This window comes from Eubalaena glacialis, chromosome 16 (genome assembly GCF_028564815.1).
Source record: "Eubalaena glacialis isolate mEubGla1 chromosome 16, mEubGla1.1.hap2.+ XY, whole genome shotgun sequence".
NCBI lineage: Eukaryota > Metazoa > Chordata > Mammalia > Artiodactyla > Balaenidae > Eubalaena > Eubalaena glacialis.
The window spans coordinates 10901325-10920878 of NC_083731.1; the positions used below are offsets into that span (position 1 = coordinate 10901325).

At 54.4% G+C, this 19554-nt stretch overlaps 1 protein-coding gene across 1 annotated transcript; it reads right to left on the minus strand.

Annotated features, from left to right (window-relative positions):
* Positions 1–6467: 6467 nt before the first annotated feature.
* ZIC2 (Zic family member 2) lies at positions 6468–10312 on the minus strand. Its single transcript, XM_061170949.1, has 3 exons — positions 8962–10312; positions 7012–7175; positions 6468–6839 (listed from the first exon to the last, which is right to left on the minus strand). The coding sequence occupies exons 1-3, from the start codon at positions 10031–10033 to the stop codon at positions 6468–6470; spliced, it is 1608 nt and encodes a 535-aa protein (XP_061026932.1). The 5' UTR covers positions 10034–10312.
* Between the last annotated feature and the right edge of the window lie 9242 nt (positions 10313–19554).

Genomic DNA, 19554 nt, shown 5'->3' on the forward strand with positions numbered 1-19554 from the left:
CCACATTGAAACAATTTATTTTATAGTCTCCCCTACATTTCCAGAATTAGTGAGCAGAGAAGCGCCACACTGGGAACGTGAGCTGTGAGCTCTAGCGTGCACACCGGCCCTGCGAGAGGGAGAAAGTCAAGTTGACACGGGTCTCTTTCGCCTGGGCATTTCAAATGAAAATATAAGGAGGAGGGCGGAGAGAGAAGGAAACAAAATGAAGCTCGAAAATACTGACTCCGAAGTCTGCAATAAAGATTAACTGGAAAAAAAGGAAGTCCATAGCTATTAAAACTCCTACCCCGGCTCATTAGTATTCATGACCTTATGTCCAGCTTTTCTGTTTATCTTTGTCCCAGGATCAATATCGAAGCAGCGTGGGCCTAGGAGGAGCCCAAGCCGGGCCCCGCGTGCGCCCGACCTTTCGCGCCCTTCCTACAGGTCAGAGCATCTTCAGAACCGCCCGGCCAACGCCCGCGCCCATGCTCATTAAAGCCACCATTCATCTGCCAGCGGGGAGAGGGAGGGGGAACAGGCCCGGGGCGGTGGTGGGGCGTGGAATGGGCAAACAGACCCAACTGACTCCAAAGAGTTTCGAGAAACCGCACGCGGCCACACCAACCACCGTGGGCCCAGTGGGCCAGGAGTAAGAAAAGAAAAAGGATGAGCCGCGTCTGCAGCAAGAGTCCCAGCGCGGCTTCTGGCCAGGCCGTTGCTGGCTCGGCCTGGTTCCAGACCCCAGATTTTGTTAGGGAGAGACAACATATAAGAGCCACCTTCATGGCCCCCCCAAAGAGAACCCCACGCCCTTCCCAGCCCAAAGTGGTCTGGAGCCTCCCCAGGCTTCCCCCGACATCTGAGAAGCCACCCAGTGTCAGAGCCTTAACTACAACTGTTATCTTTGAAACTATTATTATTATTATTATTTCTATCCCCACCTTCTCTAGGGGCGCTGCGCTCCGCAGGACCACCGGCTTGGCCTCGGGGACAGAAAAAAAAAAACTGGCTTCGGAGGTTAGGCAAGGAAGAGGCTGAGGCAGGGGTTGGAGAGGTGCGGTGTGTGCGTGTGGGGGGACAGTCAGCTCCTCCTGGTTTAACTGAGAGATGCGGCGCGACCTCCACCCTCCCGCACCCGGGGGTTAGAGGGTGCGCGGGCAGGCCGGACGGTCTGGCCCATCACGTTCCCAGGGAAGTGGGCCTGAGGGACCCCCGACTGTGGGTAGCTCCCACCCAACTTCGTTTCACGCTGGCGGCCACCTGCCCCAAATCTCTGCGGCTCAGGTCCACCCCACCCACGCGAGCCCGTGGCTGGGGGATGCCGGAGGAGGTGAACATGTGTGAGTGTATGTGTGTGTGACTCGGTCTGTGTGTGTGTGTGTGCACGCACGCGAGGGAAGAGGCGTCCCCAGCTCACGCCTGGCGGCTGCGCTGAGCCTCATCCCGAATAAGGGGCAGGCGGGATGCCAGATGCGGGGCGAGGGCGGGACGCAGGGCTGGAGACGAAGCGAAGTGTCACCTCTTCAAAAGCTCGTCGGCCCCTGGGAACAAAAGGGAAACTTGGGAGGGCGAAGAGGGAGCCCCGGCACGGACCTTTCCCCGACAGGGCCCTGGGGGGCGGGGCGGTAGTGGGAGGACCCGAGCCCCACGTACCCCGCCCGAGATCTGGGTTGTGGCCGCGCAGGGGCGGGGCGGGGCGTGGACGCTGCGGCCCCAGTCGCCCCACAGCCTTGACCGTGAACTCGAATCCTCGGGCTGCCCTGGTTATGGTTTACAGGCGCTCTCATTGGTAACACCCCGTTCAGATTGCCAGCGCTGCCTTTTCGTTCTCAGGCGCCCAGCTGGTCGGGCCTGAGGGTTTATGCCAGATCACCCGATTCAGTCTGGAAGGATCTAGATTCTTCCCTAAAATAAAAACCCAGCAGCAATCTGTTGGAGGCTCGCGGTGGGGCTGGGGGTAGAGAAGAGGGCGACATTTCTCAGGCCCTGTTCTGAGCTGCCAGTTAAAAATAGAACCCATTCATTGCGGTCTGCTGGGGGTAGCAGTGGGCCGAGGCGCTGCAAGTTTCTGTGGAACGAGAGCGATATCAGACTGTAATCAATCAATCCACAAGTCTTTCTTTACTGAACGCCTACTTTGGATCCCGAGGGTCGCTTTCTGGGCCACGTGTCCGTTTAAGTGAAAACGCATCCAGTGGTTCAGCCAAGTCTTGGTAGGATGTTATTCTGAGGCCTTTATTTCTTAGCTCTGGTCGCAGGCCTAGCGCTCCCTTTGAGTTATTTCGGTGGCGTTATGTGGGGGAAGGTAGGACCCGAGTCCCTAGTGAATAGTCGGTGGGTCCCCTCGAGTCCCGCCATGCCACCGGTGCGCTCACCAGGGACCTACCAGAATCCCCTCCCCACCCCACTCCTGCCGACCTGGGCGGGCAACCGGTCGCCTGGAAAGCCCAGGCCTTCCTAGCCAACCCCAGGTTGCAAGAGAACAGCGGGGAGCACAGGGAAACCCGAACCTCCGGTCCAGCCTATGATCTGCCCTTGATCTCAGAGTTTTGTGCGGAAAATACACCACTCGAGACTGAAAACATCCGTCTGAAAAAGAGACAAAGGGACCAGGGGGTGGGGAGGAGGAGGAAGAGAGAAGGTGCCAGCAGAAAGGAAAGGGGCTGGGACAGCGTGGGATAGCGGGGTGCTGGGCCTGTGACCTGTTTCCTTTCTGCGCGTCCTGACGGGCCTCTGCCCTAGCAGCCTCCCCTTGCTCGTGCCCGGAGCAGAACCGAGCCTCTGCTCCCGGAGTGACCTTCTCCCCTGCCCGCCCTGGGCTTCAGGGGACATCACTGAACCGAGAGATACTGATACCGATGCTAGTTATCATTGTGGTCATTAATAATGCAGTGAGGATCACGATAATTAATAATAATAATAATGATGGGCCTCCCGAGGGGGCTCCAGCTGCCTCCAGATAAAGCGACTCTCGCGTTGAGGGGAGTTATTTGGTGGTGGATGGAGCGGAACGGAAAGGGAGCGAGCTTGCGAGTTCTGAAGTTCAAGTTGACAGCGTTGACCTGCAGGAACAGTCTCCCGGCCCGGCAGTCGGCCTCCCTGCGGGCGGCGAACCACAGCGCAGCTCTGGATCCCCTGAGGGAGGCGGAAACTGGCCTCAGTTTGGTGGTTCTGGAGGCAAGGCAGGGGCAGGTTAGATTCGGGTCCCTATAGGCGGGGGAGGGGAGACGCCTGCACCGCCCACTCCCAGGCCCAGGTACCTCGAGGCCGCGCGGGACCTTGGGCCGCCTGCCTCCCCGCGCGCGTCTAAGTTGAGGCGTCCTGACATCTCTGATGCTCTCACACCTTCGCCATCTCCCTCTCCCCCATCTTGTCTCCGGGAACGCGCAGAGCCGAAGTGAAAGGCGGAGACCGGGCCACACGGTCAGGTCCGTGACTTGTTTGGACAAAGCGGCGGGACGCAAGGGCTGCAGAACGGGGAGAGATTTCGCTGCAAAGCTGCTCCCACCCGCCCCCTCACACCCTGGGGTGGCCTAGGAGGCCGCTCCCGGGCTGTAGTCCTCCTCACGCCTGGCCCCTTCCCCGTTTTATTTCCTGCTCACAACCAGGAGCAGCGCCCCCGGACCTAAAAGGCCCCCGGCAGCTCTCCGACGTTCACATCTGGAAAGCGATCCCGCCGACGCAAGGCTGTGACAGCGTCCTCTTCTTGCAGCCTTCCTTCTTCCCCCAAATGAGAAGAAAAGCCCCCAGGCCTTGAGTTGATACTAAAAGCACCCCCCCTCCCTTCTGATCTTCTCCTTGGGTTCGGGAGGTTGTCTCAAAGACAATAATTTCCACCAAAAAAAAAAAAATTTAAAACATTTAGAATAGACCATCTCATTCTTGCACAGGTTATGACAAACATTTAATCAGATTCCTGCGCCCTCTCCCCCGGGGGCGGGGGACGTTGGAAAACTGTACACGTTTTCCTCACAGCTTATAATGTGTTCATTGAAATCTCCCAAGGATCAGTAACATATGCCACTTATTTGAATAATTTTCCTTAATATTATTAGGGGTTATAAATTTGATTTTAATAAGGGATTGATTGCTTCAGGAGCTGGCGCTTAGGCAGTTCGCTGGACCGCTGGGGAGGGCTGGCCCAGCGGCGAATGTCACCCTCTGGGACACACACACAGCCCCCAAGCTAAAGTCTTTCCCTCTCCATTGAATGGGTAGCATGGCCTCCAGGAGGTCAGGGTTGCCCTTCTCCCCAAGCAGCCCTCCAGCCTAGCCTGCCGGTCCCTGCGGCTCAGTCCAGGGCCAGAGGGGAAGGAGAGAAGCGCCGGCCGCCGCAGCCAGTCGCGCCATCGGCCTCCGCCAGGAGAGCCCTGCACGCCGCTAGGCAGTCCTATGGGGGTGTCGCCGCTGACGTCCAAACCTTTTCACCGCTGGGGGGGTGACTCCGGGACTGCCAGGGCCTCTCTGAGCAACACCGGTACTCAGGAAGTTCTGGAAATGTCTTGATGGCTCAGGGATTTAAAAACAAATTCCCTCATTCCTACCCTTTGATTATTAAAATTATTTTCCCTTTCTTCCTTAGAGCATCTTGCTTGAAAACTCTGTTAAACTCTTGCAGGGTAGGGGAGTGAGGCTGCAAACCTTAGAGAAAGCTGGTGGTCCGTCCCTTGCCTCACTCACTTCCACCTGGCCATTTTCGTCTTTGTAGCTTATTCTATTTGATTTCACTAAATTCTTGAAGAGATTCTCTTTTCATTTGGGGCCGATGGTTTGTTGCTTTCCTAAATCAAAATGTAGTCTATTTGTCACCTTCCTCCCTTGAACATCGTTATTGGTAAGCAGCGGCTGGGCAGATAAGCAGGATTTCTTGAGCAAGCTCTCTGTTTAAAATTTCAAGAAAAAAACTTTTAGTAGAAAGGGGCCCTTAAACTATAAACATTGAGCCAAGTTCAAAAACAAAGTACTCAGCTCAGTTTTAAATGTGCAATTAAAAATAACTGTACCTCAGCTTTTCAGAGGGAGGGAAAGGAAAGGGGGCAGGGAAGAGGGAAAACAAAGAATAAGGAAATGTTTAGTGCTCTTAAATCCAGTCCAAATAGCTGAAAGAAAGGCATTCCCTCAGATAATGGAGCCATTAGAAACCCTGAAGGTTCGGGGATTTCCAAAAATTTAATTCACTCTCAGCTACGACACAAAGGACAGAGAAAATAATTTTGAGACTTTCTGCCAAAGGGGTAGTTTGGCCCAGTTTCTAGCATACACCTTCCTCCCCAGAATGCGAGGTGGTGCCTCCCATTCAATCAGGCAGCTGATCCAGACCCATGTCAGCCCTCAGCTGCCTCCCCCCCCCCATTTCCTTGAATAAGTTTGCTAGAAAAAAATAGTATATTCATGCAGTTTCAACACATTTTATTATATTTCTGTATGCATTACTCTCAAAACATATCACAAGAAATGATCAAACCACTTAAAACCTTCAAATAAAAAATCTGAAACAGTTTATGCCCACAATTGTACATATTTATAGTTAAGAAACATTCTTTATAAATATTGTTTCCTCTGTAGCAAGTTAATACCATAATTTAATTACAAATGGATAAATATGGTAACGGGTATTTACAGAAGGAAGGGTGTTATTACGGAAAAAACTAACGGCACGACGTTTATTCCCCCCCCCCCACCAAAATCTTTCATACAGGAACTAACAAATTGAACTTGCAAACGCACTAAAACATCACATGTAAACCCAGCTAACAGAAAAATACATTCACAAGCGTTGGTGGTGGTGATGTGTATGTGAGTGCTGTGGATGAGCATGTTGAAGAAACAGAAGGGAGACTTTGGCACGGTTTGTTTTTTCCAGTCTATAGTTGCATGAAGTTTACAATCAAGTTGCCTCATAAAAAGGAACACAATATTCAATACCACAATACAAAATAAACCATTTTCTTCCACATTACTTAAAAAGAAACCGGGGAAACTAAAAAAGAGAAAAGAAAAAGCCCATCACTTGGGGAAGGGAAGGGAAGAAAGGCAGGAGGAACGCAATCCAGAGAATTACAAATGGACAAACTTCTATACACCAAGAAGCCATTAAAATCACCTTGGAGAGGGAAGGAGGAGCCCGCTATGTACACGGTTTGTCAGAAGCCTGGGAAAGGGGTGGGAAGGAAAGAGCGCATGGGGGAAGGCATGGGGGGTTTGGTTCAATTTTTTTATGGGTTTTTTTATTTTTTATTTCTTATTTTATATTTTTAGCTTCAGAGACTCCGGAAGGGATCTTTTTGCTTTTCATGCCTAGATTAGATTTAGAAAAAAAAAAAAAACTTTAAAAAATCCTTCTGCTGGTAAAATCGTTTTCATCATCATAAAAATCAGATTCATAATTTTAACAACACGGTCACAGGGTGCCCTGGGCGCTCGCCACCGGAGGGTCGCCGCGCCAGGGTGGGGACCGGGAGAGGGAGAGAGGCCCCGGCCTCTCACACGTACCATTCATTGAAGTTGGAGGAGAGGCCGCTGTGGCCTCCGGCCGTCCCGCTGCCCCCGCCAGAGCCGCCGCCGCCGCCCCCGCCCGCCCCGCCGCCGCCGCCGCCTCCGCCGCCCCCGCCGCCTCCGCCTCCACCGGAGCCTCCGCCCGCGCTGCCGCCGCCCGAGCCTCCGCCCCGATGCACCGCGGACACGGCCGCCGCCGCTGCCGCTGCCGCTGCTGCAGCCGCCGCCGCCGCCGGGGAGAGGTTGGAGCTGCTCTGGGGCTCGGCGCTGGGGGACACCAGCCCCGGGGGCGTGGACGACTCGTAGCCGGAGCTGGCGGCAGGGGAGGACTCGGAGCCCTGCGGGGAGGACTCATGGACCTTCAAGACAAAAGCCGGGAGGGGGGACCAAAGGGGACTGGGTGTGAGTGCAGCTGCTGTGGGGCCGGGCCTCCGGGAGGAGCACCCCCAGAAATGCCCCCCCGCGGCCCCGGGGAACCCTCGCCTTCCCGGGCCGACCACCTCGCCCTCCTCCCGGCCTCCCCGGTGGTACCTTCATGTGTTTCCGCAGCGAGCTGGGGTGCGTGTAGGACTTGTCGCACATCTTGCACAGATAGGGCTTATCGGAGGTGTGGACGTGCATATGCTTCTTCCTGTCGCTGCTGTTGGCGAAGCGCCGGTCGCAGCCCTCGAACTCACACTGGAAAGGCTTCTCCCCTGTGGACACGAACATGGGCGCTTGCTGCCGACGCCCAGAGCCCCCCCCGGGACCCCCACCCACCCCGGAGGGGGCCAGGCCTCCGGGAGGAGGAAAGAGGGGCGATAAGGGCCTGGCTTCCTTAAACAAGGCGGATCCCCTCTGTGGCAGAACCAAGACGGAATTAACTGCCTTCCCACCTGACAGTCGTGCTCATATAATTTCGTATTTTACTTTTCTTCCAGGCTGACCCGCATTTCCTCAAATTTATGACGAGTGTGGGGTAGCACCCCACCCCTGCCTGCCTTTCTATAGGGCTTCTTGGATTCGCAGCTTCTAACGAGTTGGTCTCGCCCTGGAGAAGCTGTTATTATGACAAAATATTTGGGGCATTATCAGAATCACACAGGCTGCTGGGCTGCTGTCGGCTTCTCTCTGGGGCCAGTAGGCAATTACGTTTGGAGTTGCTGTGTGTTGTTTGGGGACTGTGCTGTGGATAGCGACTGAGCCAGTATTTTTCGTCCAAAATTCTGCAAATTGAATTAACCATAATTCTAGGCTCACTTCCAGTCTTTTTAAAGAGAAGTTGGGAAAGAGATAAATATCAGAGGTAAGGCAGCACCTGGCGATTGCAGAGAGGCACAGGCTGGGCTGTGGGTGTGGGGGGATAGGCAAAGGCTTTCAGAATCTCCCTGTTTAATTTTCTGGCGGCCCCTGCATCCTGTTGCCAGAATTCCAAATGCTTGGAGTCATTTAGAGGTGTGAGAACTCAAACATTGTTCCACTTGGAAAGGGGACCATTTAACGTTAAATTCCATTAGCACCTAAATTGTTTTTTAAAGACATCCGCTCAGACGCAGGACTCGAAAGCGAGCATTTCATGCAAATAGATTTCTCAAATTTTAAACCTTGTTAAAAGCTTGTCTCGCACCTCGGCTCCCTCCCTTCCCGGAAGAGAACAATAGGCCGCTGGCGCATCCCCACTTCGGAATAAATATTGACGGGGGAAGTTGCTAAAACATTTGGCTTTCTTTTAGGAAATCGTCTGGCACGATTTCGGCTGGGACCTGGTCATAGATGAATAATCTATGAGGCGAGAGGTGCGTTCTTTCTCGGCTCCCTTTTCTCACGCGATTGCCCCGCGGGGCCTCGCTGCCCCGGGCTCTTGCTGACCCGGCTGTCGGTCCAAGTTTGGAATCGCAAACCCTCTGGTGCCCACTAGAGAATTTCACAAACTGCTGCGAACCCACCGTAAAGCCCCGCGACCCACCTCGAGATGGGCTTTAAAAACGAGAAACGCTTTACAGCTTCGGCTCACACCAGACTCATTTTTAATGGGAAACAGTCCGGGTAAGGACGTTTGGACCCCGAGTAAAAGAAGTGGGAAAACACACAAGCCACTCAAACGCAGACACACACCCGGAGCAGAAAAGCACATTCAGACAAGCTGGCAGAATCCTCTCTAGGCTCGATTCCCGGGCACCAAATTGGAGAGTAGTTTTATTTTGTGCGTTCTATTTAGGACGGAAATTATTAACCGGGGCCGAGCAGACGAAGCAACTGCATCACCCAAAGCATACCTTTGATGTTACCGTGATCATTTAAAACTCAATTTCCGCACATGGAAAAACCCAACCCAATAATATTCTTTCATTCTCCAACAAAAACAAGCTGCTGGCTCTCTCGCACACACAAAAACATCTCCCATCCCAGGGCAGGGGCTGGCGGTCGGCGCGTTTCTCCCAGCCAACCAACCACGGCCTCTCTTCCCCTCTGCGCCCCGTCCCTGTCCCGACCCCTGGTTACCTGTGTGGGTCCTTTTGTGGATCTTGAGGTTCTCGGAGCGCGCGAAGACCTTGCCGCAGCCCGGGAAGGGGCAGGGGAAGGGCTTCTCGCCGGTGTGCACGCGGATGTGGTTGACCAGTTTGTATTTGGCCTTGAAGGGCTTGCCCTCGCGCGGACACTCTTCCCAGAAGCAGACGTGGTTGCTCTGCTCCGGGCCGCCGACGTGCTCCACGGAGACGTGGGTCACCAGCTCGTGCATGGTGCTGAAAGTTTTGTTGCAGCTCTTCTTGGGGTTGCTCAGCTGCTCCGGGTCGATCCACTTGCAGATGAGCTCCTGCTTGATGCACTGCTGCCGCATGTAGCGGAAAAAGGCACCAGGGTGGTGGTGGTGGTGATGGTGGTGGGCGGCGGCCGCTGCCATGTTCATACCCATGTTCATATTCATGGGGCCGTATTGGTTGTGGAGCTGCGCCGCCGAGTAGGGGTCGGTCCGCGGGCTGGCCACCTGGCGGTACTGATCCGAGCGCCCGAACACCTCGCCGGGCAGCCCGAGGCGCATCTGCCCGTTGAGCACATTCTGCGAGCCGTGGGGCCCGTGCTGCTCCGGGAGACCGGGAAAGAGGAGGTGGCCCTGCGCGTCCGAGTGCGCGTGATGCAGGCCGCCAGCTCCCGGCCCGAACAGCCCATGCTGCCCGCCGCCCGGCGCCGAGTCGCCGAAGCCGCGGCTGCGGAACAGGAAGTCCCGGGTGGAGTTGAAGGGCGGCCCAGAGTAGGAGCCGACATGCGCGGCATGGGGCCCGAGCGCGGCGGCGGCCGCGGCGGCCGCGGCGGAGCCGGGGTAGGCGCCGGGGCCCTGCGACGTGAACGCCGAGCTCTGGCCGGGGGACAACTCGTGCGCGCCCGGGTTGAGCTTGAAGGCGCCCATGTGCGCGGCCGCCGAGTCCACGAAGCCGTTCTGCGCCGCCGCCAAGCTCAGTTCGCGGTCCTGCATCTCCGCGGCCGCCGCCGCCGCCGCGGCGGCCGAGTGGTGATGGTGGCGCGCGAAGCTGCCCACCCCGATGGCCGGGAACTGCGGCCCCGCGTCCAGGAGCATGGCCAGCGCGTCTGCCCTCCCCGCCGGCCCCGGCGAGCCCCGCGCCTCCTCGGCTCCAACTCCCGCCCCGCGCCCGGTACGTTCAGCGGCCGCCCAGCTCCGAGCGCAGGCGGCGGAGGTGGTGGCGGCTTCAGCCCCGGGAGCCGCGCTCCTGCGCCCGCCGCCTCCGCCGCCGCCTGGATCTGCCTCGGGCGGCCAGGCGCGGAGCGAAAGCGCGGAGAGGAAGAGGAGGCGGCGGCGGCGGAGGAGGCGCGGGAGGAGGAGGAGGAGGTGGTGGAGAAGAGTCCAAAGCCAGGCGGAGAACCAAAGTGTATTAAAGGAGCTGCGGCGGGGGCGGGCAGGGCAGGGGAGGGCGGGCGGGAGGAGGGAGCGGGAGGGAGGTGTGGGGAACTGAGCGGAGAGGGGGGTCGACGGGGGGCGAGCGCAGCGCAGCGACCCCCACCCCTGCGCGCACTCGCGCGCGCACGCACTCACTCACTCGCTCGCACGCCCGGCGGCCCCGGGGCCCGGCAGCGCCAAGCCGCGCCTGCAGAATGAAATCACAGCAGCCGCGGGGCCAAGGTGCCGGACCGCGGCGGCCGTGCGCGGGCCAGGCAGGCTGGCGAGGCGAGGACCGAGGCGACCTCCGCGCTCGGCGCCCCGGCCCGGCGCGCCCGCGGCTCTACCTGACCGCGGCGGGGGAGCTGGGGCGGCGGACGGAGGCCGGGCGCCCTCTCCGCGGCGCGCTCTGTCGGCTGCTCCCTCCCCCGCGGCCCTAGCCGCGCCGCCCCGCGCGCGGCGGGTATTGTTCGGCTCCGCGGCCGCGGTATTTAGCCCTCCTCGTCCTCCGCGCTTGGCATTGGCTGCGCCTCGTGTAGTAAACTGGCAGCGGCCACGAATTCCCCCAGATGAAGGAAGCTGCCGCGCCGCTCCCTCTTTCTTTAAGTTGTGCGGGAGGAGGAGGAGGAGGAGGGGAGGAGGAGGGAAGGGGGCTGTGGGAGGGGAGAAGGCAAGCAGAGGGAGGGGAGGAGGGGAGGAGGGGAGGCTGGGCTGAAAAACAATAACAACAATAAAAAAGTGTTTTCTAGCTCGCTCCCTCCCTCTCGCCGGTCGGCCCGGGGCATTGGACCCGGAGCGGGCGGCCGCACCCGCGAGGACCCAGCGGAGTGCGCAGCCCGAGCAAACGCGAAGAAGCTAAAGTAGGTTTCCCGCTTTCGGCTGCGGTGGACTCCGTTCGCCACCGCCTCCGCCTCTGTTTATTTCAGTGGGCGCCAAAGCCGCAGCCTTTTATTTTTTATTTTTTGTCTCCTCCTTTTCCTCTCCCCTCCCCCCTCGCCCCTGCGCCTCCCGCCCGGGTCTCCCTCCTTCCCTCCGGCTTCAGGCCGGGCCTCCCGCTCACACCGCCCCTCTAACGGCGGCTCCCGCCCTCCCGCCCTCCCGGCGCCGCCATTGGCCGCTGAGGCCCCGTCAATCCGGCGCCCCCGCCCCGCGGCCGGTCCGCCCCTCCTCCCCAGCGCCTCTCCAGCTCCCCTCCAGCTCCCCGCCTCCCCGGCCGCTGCTGTTGGTGGCAGCCCGCCGGGTCTGCCAGCCTCCCGCTCTTCACCCGCGCTCCTGGCGCTGTGGCTCCTCGTCCGGCCGGCCGCGGCGCTCCCCGGAGCCGGGCGGCCCGCATCGCGCGGGCTTGGGCCGCGGGGTCACAGCGCCCTTGGCTGGGCCCGAAGGGGACGGCACCCTGCGCTCGCGCCCTTCGGTAGAGGCCACCGATTCCCCGGGGACCCGAACCGCTCCCGGCGGGCACCTAAAGCGGGCACCCCTGGTTGCTTGAGAACCTGGCTAGCAACCAGGCCTCGGGGCGGGAGGTTCTGCGCGCCGGGCCGCTGCAGACCCGGGCCTCCCGCCCCGCCCTCCCCCGCCCCTGGAGGGCGCCGCGGGGAGCGGCCCGGGGGCCGGTCTCCTGCCCGGTTGGCACGCTCCTTGTCCGCGCCCATCCCCCCAACACACACTTTGTCAACTTGTTCTGTGGTGTTGAAAACACAGGTGCGGGATGGAGGGCCTAGAGAAAGCCAGGCGTGCCCCTTCCTCCCACCCTCCGGACACTCACCCAGACGCCGCCCCCTCCCCGGCCGCGGCCCCCAGCCGGAGCTCGGCGCGCTCCGCTCCCCCCGCCGCTCGCGTCCTCCTCTGATTACGGCTGTAAACACTGGGCAGCGGCCCCCGCGAGGGAGGTGGTTGTTTGGAAGTGGTTTAAAGACGGTGTCACCCTCGGGGTGGATGCCCAGAAGCCCGGGCCTCTGCCACGGTAGGGTGGGAGGTGTGGGGACGCCCTAGGCGCGCGGCCAAGCAAGGCTCAGGCTGCAGTTTGGCCGAGGGTCAGGCTCAGAGCCTCCAGAGAAGAAATCTCCAGACCGGTAGGGCTTAAACCTTCTAGAAGACATTTATCAGTTCTTCTCCAGGAGCGGGGACCACCCCCCGAGGCGGTGGCGGGCCCGAGGCTGCTCCCTGTGCTGCGCGGGGCCTGCCTCGCGGCCCCGGGGCTCCGGCCATCCCCCAGGTCCCCGGTTGGCCGCTGCGGACATTTCCTGTGCCGCCGCTGAAAGCTTGCGCCCCGGAGGTAACCGGAGAGGGCCCGGCGGGCCCGGAGGCTACGGAGGTGTGAATGGAAGGCCTGAGGCCAGCGCCTTCGCCTAGCTAGCGTGGGGAACTGCTTTTTTATTTATTTTTTCCTTTAAACAAATCTCTGGGAGTTGAAATAAAATTCAAGTAAGAGAAAATAATCCACACGCATTTCAAAATTTCATGTTGAAATGCAATCAACAAAAACGCGGGAAGACAACTCTAGCCGGCGATCGCTGGCCGAACCGGGCTCTCCCGCGCCGGCACAGGCAGCCTCTCCCGGCTGGAGCGGATCTCTCTCTGAAGGTCGGAGCGGGCCGCAGCCCCTCGCATAAGGGGCCCTATGCCCTCCCGCGGTCTCCCTTCCCTGCCTGGAGGGGGGTGGGAGAGAAGGAAGGAGGCCGGGGCATCTTGTCTGAAAGCCTGCGAGTTTGCCTGAAAGCTGGAAATTCTCGATTTCTCTAAAGGGAGGAAATGTTCCTCTTCTCCACACACCTCTCTCTATGTCGGGGGGAGGGGGAGGCAAATGCCAAACTGCCCTCCTAAGCGGAGAGGGACCTGAGAGAGAGACAGAGACGGAGACGGAGACGGACTCCAGGCAGAAAGGCTGCCCTGCTACAGTGAATCTATAAAATTGCCCAGTGCACAGCCTTTCACACTTGCTTATTTTATTCATCAATATGTACGGCGGGGGAATTGGAAAAGCTTACTCCAAAAGTGTTTCCAAAAGAAAATATTCTCTTAGAGACTGGTCGTGAGAATAGCGATCCTGCACATCTCCAAACCTCACTTCCCTTCCTTCTCCCAAGCCATCAGACTTCTTCAAGTTCTCCTCCCTCCGCACTTTCTCGCCCCCGCTGCGCGCCTCTGCCCCTCTGCTCTCCGCCCCATTCTCTCCTTTCGCTTCCATTCCGCTTTGCAGCGCCCGTTTCGGGCCGACGCCGCTGGGCGCTCGCTGGCGCTGGGTCCGGGGACCGCGCGGCCGGGTGGTGGGGCGGAAAGCTAATTCCCGCCGGAGACCCTGCAGGCTGGGCCCTCCTGGCTATTCTTTCCGGGCTCCAGTTCTCCTCCCTCTGCACGACATGGAGGAGCTGAGCCAAGTTCAAAGTCACGTCGCCGTCCCCTCTTAGAAGCGCTTTATTTCTCTACAAACTGCAAAACACCTTTGCCTCAAGACACAGTTTTGTTTTGTTCTGTGTTTTTAAAAGGAAGGAAAGGGGAGAGAGAGAAAGAAAGCAAGAGAGTGAGAGAGAGAGAGAGAGAGAGAAAACAAACCTGCAAAGGCTTTCAGAGTCATTGCCTCAAAAGTACATTTGCGCTCCCTGGCCGAAGGAAAAAAAGCGGCCAAGCTGAGTTCCGCATCCTGTGAGTGAACTCAGTTTTTCAACAGGTTTCTAGAACGGCCCGCCGTGTCGGGGTCAGACCCCCGGGACCCACAACTGTCCCCATCGGGCAAACATGTGCCCTCTTTGTAAGTTTTCCAAAATTGTTCTTTGGAGATCTCACAGAGCCTGCGCCGGGCTAGGCCAGCGAGACTCCAGGCTTTGCTGCATGTGGATGGCCCTGTATGGCAGGCCCCTGGGTGCCAGGGCTGGCGTCCCTTTCCCGGCAAGTGGAGAGAATGACAGTGTAATAGAGAATTTGGGTTGTCTTCAAAAAAACAGAAATTCCCAGGAAATACCCGGGCACTCATTCACTGAACACCTTGTTGCGGTTTGTGGGCCTCTGTAAAGGGTTGACTATGATGAGTATTTTGTGTACCTATACATACAAACAATGCAAATGCACACACAACATACACACACACACAGGTGTATCTCGTTGGCCAGGAGAAACCAAAAACAAACAAGCAAACAAAAGTGATCTGTGAATTGGAAAGCAGAAACACTCGGTGACCATACCACTCAAACTTTTAATTTTCCTCTTAAGGAAAGGGATGGAAATGGGGGAAGAGATGGGAGGGAAAAAATGTGGAATCAGCTGTCTATATACACTGGACAAAAAAAAAAAAAAAAAAAGATTTCACAGGATTTCAGCACTATCCTCTGTATCACAGACTCATAAATTCAACAAGATCATCAACAGGATATTAAGTTGCAGGTCACCTTTGATTCAGCCTCTCAGCCACTCCTGGGCTGGGCGACCCCTGACCCATGAAGGACCACATATGTGGTGGGGGACCCCCCTCCCCCATAAAACTCACCTAGAACAAAAGATCTTTGTCCGAGGTTTAAAGAAGTGTAATGTAAAAGAAGGGGAAATCTGTAATGTAAAAGAAGGGGAAATCTGTAATGTAAAAGAAAGGGAAATCGTGAAAATCTCAGCCAATGTTGTAACTTTTAAATACCATTTTTAAGAAGGGGGAGATTTAGTGGAGGTGGGGAGAATCATAGGATAAGGCCCTCTCTAGTCTGCTAAAAGAACTTCTTTCTACAGTTAAAATTTACTGTTCTGTAACTGGGCTTATAAAAAGTGTCTATATAAAATAAATGCTCACCAGCAGTTTAGTGATAGGGATGCAAATGTTTGTGTATTTGTCATTAGGGACTCAGAAAAAAATAGAAACCAACATTTCTAGGTGACAGTGGTTGGTTGTGCTTTTGCAAAAGTAAGAGGACTAACTGTCCTTACTTTGTCTCCTTTCCTGATGGGAGAGTTTCTACTGCTGTAAAACAAAGCAAAAACAAAAACAACCCCCAAAACAGAAGACATTAGCTTACTTCAATGTGTTTAATTATTTTGAGGGCCGTTATCCTTTGGGCTCCCAGGAAAACTACATCCAGGGAGGCTGCATACCGGTGACAGGCGAGCAGCTTTCCAATAAACTGCAGTATTATTGCAATAGACTTTGTAATACAATTTATGCTGTCATTCATAAATAACAATGCCATATGTCAACCATATTGCTTACACCAGTAAATCCGTCAACGTGTCACTATTTGATTTATCTCAACAGCTTCTTCAAATATTGAAGTATAGATATTGGAAGGGGTATGGAATGGGGGGAAACTACCCACAAAATTTGAGATTAAAAATAAAAGCACAATCACTCCTCCTCCTTTATCCCCCATCCAAAAACATTCTAAAGGATAAAGCATGAAGGGGAGGAGAAGCACATCTTGGAGCCAACATAAAGAAATATTGGGTGGTTATACGAACTGTGAACACATAAGGGGGTTTCTGCTTCCCGTGTGGACCTTCTAAGCATTTTTAAAAAGACAACAATTAGACATTTCCCAAGAAATTACCAATCTTAATTGTCGAACGTGGGTCAGAGGCCATTCTCCAACAACCCCCATCCCTGAGGGTAAAAATGATTGATAACAAAATGATAATATTTGATGACAGATCAATTTTACTCAACTTATTTTTTCGTAGCGGGGAAGTGAAGAGAGCCATAATTTTTCAAGGGCTTTTAAGCACTAAGGTCAGGTGGAAATGGGATGAGTCCAATTCTTGAGTGTCCAAAACAAACGAACAAACAAACCCCAACGTTTCAATTACGGTCACATAACCCAAGCTTCTGGGGTTTTTTGTTTTGCTTTGTTTTTAATCCTCATTAAGTCCATGTTCATGGGACAGGGATCAAAAACTTTATCAAGAAGCACATTTTTGGTTACTCTTAGCCTCACACATAGCCGTGGAGTCTGAGGATTCAGCTTGGGCTCAGAAGGGCGGGAAACAGAGGCAACCCTCCGAGAAGCTCTCAGAGAGCTGAGAATTGCGCGGTGCTTCCTGGCACCCAAGGCCCCAGGGCTGGGTCGCAGGTCCCACGAGGTCAGGTCACCAGTGGTGAGGGCTAGACGGTGGGGATCTGGTCCCTGCCGAGTGCAAGCCGGGCAGGTGGCCGGGTACCTCATTGCCTAGTCGCCATCTGGCGAGCTTGATTTGGGAAAAAGCCCTTGAACCCAAAGCCCTCATCACTTCCGGCCATGTCAAAGCTCAACTAAAATGCAGTTTTTGTGGGCCCCTTTGCTCACCTCGCCCCGGCTTTAGAGAGGACTCACCACTCCCTCTTTCATTGTCAGCTGATAACCCTCCTCCTCCCAGTTGAGCACCCACTGGAGCCCTCGGGCTGGGCTACGAAAGTCCTCTGATCCCTCAGGTGACTCGGGGCACCCTCTCCGCCCTTGAACCTGCCTCTGGCGCAGCCCAGATGGCACAAGGCTCTCCAAACCCGCCGGGCACCCTCTGCAAGGAGGCCGCCCTTGCGGAAACCACGCGGGACGGGCGAGCCGTAAAGCAATTGCAAAGGCAATAAAAGGCAGCTCGGTGGGTCCCCCAGCTCCTTTCTTGTCCACCTCACTGTCCCCAGCGTACCCCCTCTCCCCGCCTGCCGAAACAATCAAACAAAGGCTCAAAAGCCAGGAAATGTCCAATTCACTTCCCTTAGAGTTTATTAATTGCCCACACCCATCGCAAGGAAACTTGGCTGTGTTCAGGGACGAACGGAGGGCACCGGGAAGCCGCAGACCCCCCTCAGCGCAGCGGGAAGCCGTGAGCGCCGGCCAGGGCATCCCCAGAGACCGGGCTCTGCCGCCTCCTGGCAGCGGAGCGCGGCGTGGCCGCCGGGTTCGGGCCGGCTCGGCATTTACTGTCCCTCCCCACCCTCTTCCCGCCTTTGTTTGGGGCCGGGAGCCGGTTGGGGTTCGGGGTGCAGCAGAGACGGCCGGAAATCGATGTTCCCCCAGGAGCACCTGTCGACCCCACAAAGGGCGTTTCCATGGATTGTCACGTTGCTGCCCCACATAAGCACCTTCGCTGCAGAAGTGCAGACAAGGGCATGGGTTTTGAGGATCCGCCCTAACGACCAGCACCACCGCGGAAATACGGGGCTAAATCCACAGGAGAACTGGCATAACGACTTCTACAGCCCCCTGCTTTAAAAAAAACAAAAAACCCAAAAAAAACAAAACCCACATTACTGTTTATTATTTTCTTCAACGTCCTGGAAACTGTTGGTATTTACTTAGGAAGTGTGACACAGTTATTGGGTCCCTAGAAACTCGGGATGTTAAGGGGTTTTGATTTGGCTCCCAAATGGCTTGAAAAAGAACCAGCGCACCTGGGGTCAGGCGGGTCATCACAATAACAAAAAGCGCGTCTACAAAATAAAAAGCTCTTTTATAAAGAAAGGCAATCCCGGAAATCCACTGCGAGCCTTCCTGATGACCATCTAGCTAGGCCTATTCTCAGGTTTAATTGGCAGGCGGTTTATTGGCGCCTTATTGGTGTTGATTGAAATTTTGCTCCCAGTTCTTTCTTTTAAGAATTAGCATCTCAAGTCGATTACCTGAGTCAATTATCTTTTTAGGGTCCGAGTTTGGTCATAAATTTGCAAATATTCATTAAACACACTTTGTAAATCTCTCTCTTTCTAATCGCTACTCAAATCTCTAACATTTCCTTAAAAAGTCTTTCTTTTTTAAAGCTTCCATAAAAAGAAATTGATCAGGGAGCTATATTTGAATTGAGACATATTAAATAGATGACAGATACATATCACGCTGTGTTTAACAAGAGTTGTACAAGGAGGCGGGTTCCAGATTCCGCACGGCTCTGCTGCACCATTATTCACATTTTTACAGCCTTTCCTTCATGCCTTCACCCATTAAACCATTAAATTTCAGCAATTCAATAAAACAAAGCAGTTATAATTTTGAGGAAAAGCTATTTTGAAGGAGGTGGAGGTACCCATTTTATTGCACAATAAAAATGCTCAACAGTCTATATTAAAGGCTAGGTTGGGTTTATTTTCTTCTTTCTTTATTCATTCTTTCTGTTTTGTTTTGTTTTGAACTTATAACCTGCAGGATTGAACGCAAAGCTGCCATTATGGAAGTATTGATGATTATTGCTAAAAAATTCAAATAAAGGAAATATTTGAAATGTTGTGAGAGGAAATGAAGACAGTAGTGACAATTCCACATATGATGCTTTCTCCATAAAGCATTCATAGAGATGACACAGTCCTCCCTCCACCTTGCCTAGGTGGCTTGAGACCTTTTAAGTCTTTGAAAATTGTGGAAAGACTCTTCCTCTCCAAGTACAGATGTGGATTTTGTCACTGTTGTTTATTAAAAACTTTTCGTTGTATTTGCACTCATGCCTTTCTTATTTCCCCGTATTTGAGCTTCATTGAAACTTAAAGAAAATGCCCATTTGAAATTTGATTGTACTATTTTCTTTGTTTGCTTGTCAGTTTTATAAGAGAAATGACATTCCCAAGGCTCACAGGAAAATTCCTTGTTAAACATTGTTAGCACCAATGTAAATGGGCTATCGAATCAGCTCGTTTGAAAATAATTCTTACCACTTCTCAGGACTATCTTGCAGATGATGGCTTTATGTAGTCTTTAAAAAAAATAAAAAAACTTGGACAGCAAACGAATTAAGCTGGTAACATGTTTTACTGTATCCCAAAAGAAAAAAAACCACTTTTTAGTCATTATCTTTTTTTTTTCCAAATAATTTTATTTAGGGCAACAAAATAAAAATTAAAAACCCTGAGCTTAATTTTTGAGCATCATGGAACATGGCAAAATTTTAAGGTGTTTTCTTGTTAAAGCTGAAGTGACACTCTGGGGGCAGTAAGGACCCTAAAGTGTGAGGGATGTCACATTTCTCCGCCCCCCCCCAAAGTGATGCAAGGACCTATTTCTCTTTTTAAAAAGATTTGATAGCAACTCGCTTGAAAGGGATGCGGCTCACTTTTTTTTTAAAGTCAGTTTTTATGGTTTTCAAGTAAAACATCTCTCCTGCTAGATGAGCTTATTAGAAAATAACAGGATAAAAGGTCATTCTATCAGCATATAAATCGCAAAGATACTGATCCAATAAAATGATTATTTTATTGGATCAATTCTAACTTGCGGTCCTTTCAAAGAAACTGAGGCACCCATGTGGAGTGCGTTCTGGACCGGAAGGAG